Source organism: Pteropus alecto, unplaced genomic scaffold (assembly GCF_000325575.1).
Source record: "Pteropus alecto unplaced genomic scaffold, ASM32557v1 scaffold134, whole genome shotgun sequence".
Taxonomy (NCBI): Eukaryota; Metazoa; Chordata; class Mammalia; order Chiroptera; family Pteropodidae; genus Pteropus; species Pteropus alecto.
The window spans coordinates 2,061,178-2,064,222 of NW_006436283.1; the positions used below are offsets into that span (position 1 = coordinate 2,061,178).

Consider the following 3,045-nt stretch of genomic DNA (forward strand, 5'->3'; position numbering starts at 1 on the left):
GACTGACGCCCACTTCTTCCTGATTCCCTCTAGGTACAGCACATGGGAACCTGAAGAAAACATCCTGGATGCTCGCCTGCTTGCAGCCTTTGAGGAAAGGTACAGGCCCTTCCAAGTCTCAGCTTCTCGCTTGGGAACACGGAGGGTGGCTTCTCTCCAGCCTGGACTGGAGTCCCATCAGATTTCTTTACTCACACCCCTTTTTCCCTCTCTCCTTTCTCTAGGGAACGAGAGATGGAGCTCTATGGCCCCAAAAAGCGTGGTCCCAAACCCAAAACCTTCCTCCTCAAGGTAGGATGGCGTTGTCCAATGGGGGGCGGCAACTGTTGTGTCAGTTTGTGGGAAGGGGGCCCTGAGAGCTTGTAAACCAATGGGGTGTCCACACACTTTGCCTATTTGTAACCTAGGATGGAGTCCCCAGACGGGCTCTCACCAGGTCAGGGGCAGTGCCAAGGGGTGTCCTGGGGGGAGAGCCTTAACCTGTCTAGAATTTCTACGCCCACGGCCGTCCCAAATAGACATAATCAAATACAAGAAGTGTGCTTGCTGCAAATGGCTATTCCAGACAAATTCTCTATCCCTTCCCCCAGATTGCTGCCCTTCAGCCCCGCCCCCACCTGTGGAAATTCTGAGGCGTCAGAGGGAGGCCAGGACTGGGAAAGGGGTCCTAAGCGGGGAGGGTGGGCAGGGGCCTTCTCCACTCTTGATGCCACCTTCTCTCCTGCAGGCTCAGGCCAAGGCAAAGGCCAAAACGTATGAGTTCCGAAGTGACTCTGCGCGTGGCATCCGGATCCCCTATCCTGGCCGCTCACCCCAGGACTTGGCTTCTACTTCCCGGGCCCGCGAGGGCCTTCGGAACATGGGTCTGTCCCCGCCCGGGAGCAGCAGCAGCACCAGCAGCACCTGCCGAGTGGAGCCCCCTCGAGACCGTGACAGGGACCGGGAGCGAGAGAGGGACCGGGAGCGAGAACGGGGTGCCAGCCGCGTGGATGACAAGCCCAGCTCGCCAGGCGACAGCTCCAAGAAGCGAGGCCCCAAGCCCCGGAAGGAGCTCCTGGACCCCTCACAGAGGCCCTTGGGAGAACCCAGTGATGGCCTGGGAGATTACCTCAAGAACAGGAAGCTGGAGGACGCCTCTTCTGGGGCAGGAAAGTTCCCAGCAGGCCACAGCGTGATCCAGCTGGCCCGAAGGCAGGACTCGGACCTGGCCCAGTGTGGCGTGGCCAGCCCCAGCCCAGCTGAAGCCACAGGCAAGCTGGCCGTGGACACCTTTCCTGCCAGGGTCATAAAGCACAGGGCCGCTTTCCTGGAGGCCAAAGGCCAAGGTGCCCTGGACCCTGGTGGCCCCCGGGTCCGGCATGGCTCAGGCACCCCTGGCTCTGTGGGAGGCCTGTATCGGGACATGGGGGCTCAAGGGGGAAGGCCCTCCCTCATCGCCAGGATCCCAGTGGCCAGAATCCTGGGGGACCCAGAGGAAGAGTCCTGGAGTCCTTCCTTGACCAACCTGGAGAAGGTGGTGGTCACTGACGTGACCTCAAACTTTTTGACCGTCACCATTAAGGAAAGTAACACGGACCAAGGCTTTTTTAAAGAGAAAAGATGAATTGCTGGGTGGGCGATCCCAGGACAAGAGCAGGAGAGAGAGAGCGAGAGCGCAAACATGGCATAACGCTTTTTATTTCTGGGTGGGAGGCGGCCTTCTGGCCGGTCCCCTCCCCAACTTCACACAGCCAGCCCCTTCATTCCTCCTCCCTCCTCCTCAGTTTTGGTTGGAAGATTATCTCTAGAGTTATATTTTCTATTAGATGTAAATATCTTATTTAAGAAAAAATATCTAAATATATATATTTCAACTCTTGAAGTTGTTTTATTTAACAAGGAGAGAGAGACTGTTTTAGTTGGGGCAGCCAGGCTGAGTTGGGGCAGGAGGGGCCCCTCAGCCACCCAGAGCACTAGGGAGGCTGGGGACCCGGGTGCCGGGCCTCTCGTAGTGTCTGGAGGGACTCAGCTGGCCCACCTCACCCCTCCTCCCTTTTCCCACAGCTCCAGGCAGACCCCTGGAACTAACGCAGGACCCGGATTTTTTCTCTCTTCCCATTGGCCGGCCAGGCCAGCAAAAGGTTGGCTCCCCAATCAGGAAAAAAGGGGGGTGGGGTCAGTCTGTTTTTCTTTTTCCTTTTTTTTTTCTTTTTTTTTTTTTTTTTTAAGATTAAGAAGTCTTAGGGGAAAAAAGAGTATTAACTTGAATCACTTTTCTGTGTGTGACGTTGAAGGTAACAAGTCGCGGGTGGGTGTGGAGCAGCAGACCCTCCCCCCAGGACCACGCCAGGAAATGCACTTTACGGGAGGTGTGTGTGTGACACACGCAGATCAGATCGTGTGTGTGTCACGCGGCTAAAATCTCCCGGTTCCCTCGGTTCCTTTCCTTACTCCGCCGAAAGAAAAGAAATCCAGCGAATCTGTTTACATTCCCGAGATGCCAGGATAAATTGGGAGGATTGCATGTCGGTGCCCAGAGCCGGAGACAGTTGTTTTACAAGAAAAGTGTTTGGGGGTGGACCTTGCCTTTCGCGTCCTCTAGCTTCGCCAGAAGAGACGGTGGGCCCCACCTCCCAGGAAGCGTTGGACTCGCCTCCCTCGGCCGCGGAGGGCGGGCCGCCAGCTCGCGGATGGACGCACGGCCAGACGGGCCTACCCTGCGGACCCACGGAGGGAGGCGCGGCGACGGGAGCGGCTGGGAGCCCGGGCTTCGCACCCAGGCCCCGGCCGCGGCCTGGAGCGAGTGCGGTGGCGGGTCCGGGCCCTGGGCTGGGAGCCCGGCAGGGCGAGGGGCAGGCGGAGCGAGGCGAGGTTTGCATCCAAGAATGCGCATCAGAAGTTTTGCTTTTTCCTCCCCCCTTTTTAAAAGCAAAAGCTATAATTTATAGGTCTTTTCGATTCGCCGAGTGTTCTCTATTTGAACTCGACATTCAAACTCCGCCAAAGGGGGAGGGAGGACTGGGAGCCAGAAAGGAGCCGGCCACGGCGGGGGAGGCCGTGCGCCGC

General features: G+C 57.7%; 1 protein-coding gene across 1 annotated transcript in view; it reads left to right on the forward strand.

Annotated features, from left to right (window-relative positions):
• Nucleotides 1-1,858, forward strand: part of CBX8 (chromobox 8) — a 2,603-nt gene extending 745 nt beyond the window's left edge. The window contains exons 3-5 of the mRNA XM_006912168.2: nt 34-99; nt 225-291; nt 728-1,858. Coding sequence (XP_006912230.1) covers nt 34-99; nt 225-291; nt 728-1,603 — 1,009 coding nt within the window. The 3' untranslated portion in view covers nt 1,604-1,858. The remainder of the gene's footprint in view (nt 1-33; nt 100-224; nt 292-727) is intronic.
• The last annotated feature ends 1,187 nt before the right edge of the window (nt 1,859-3,045 follow it).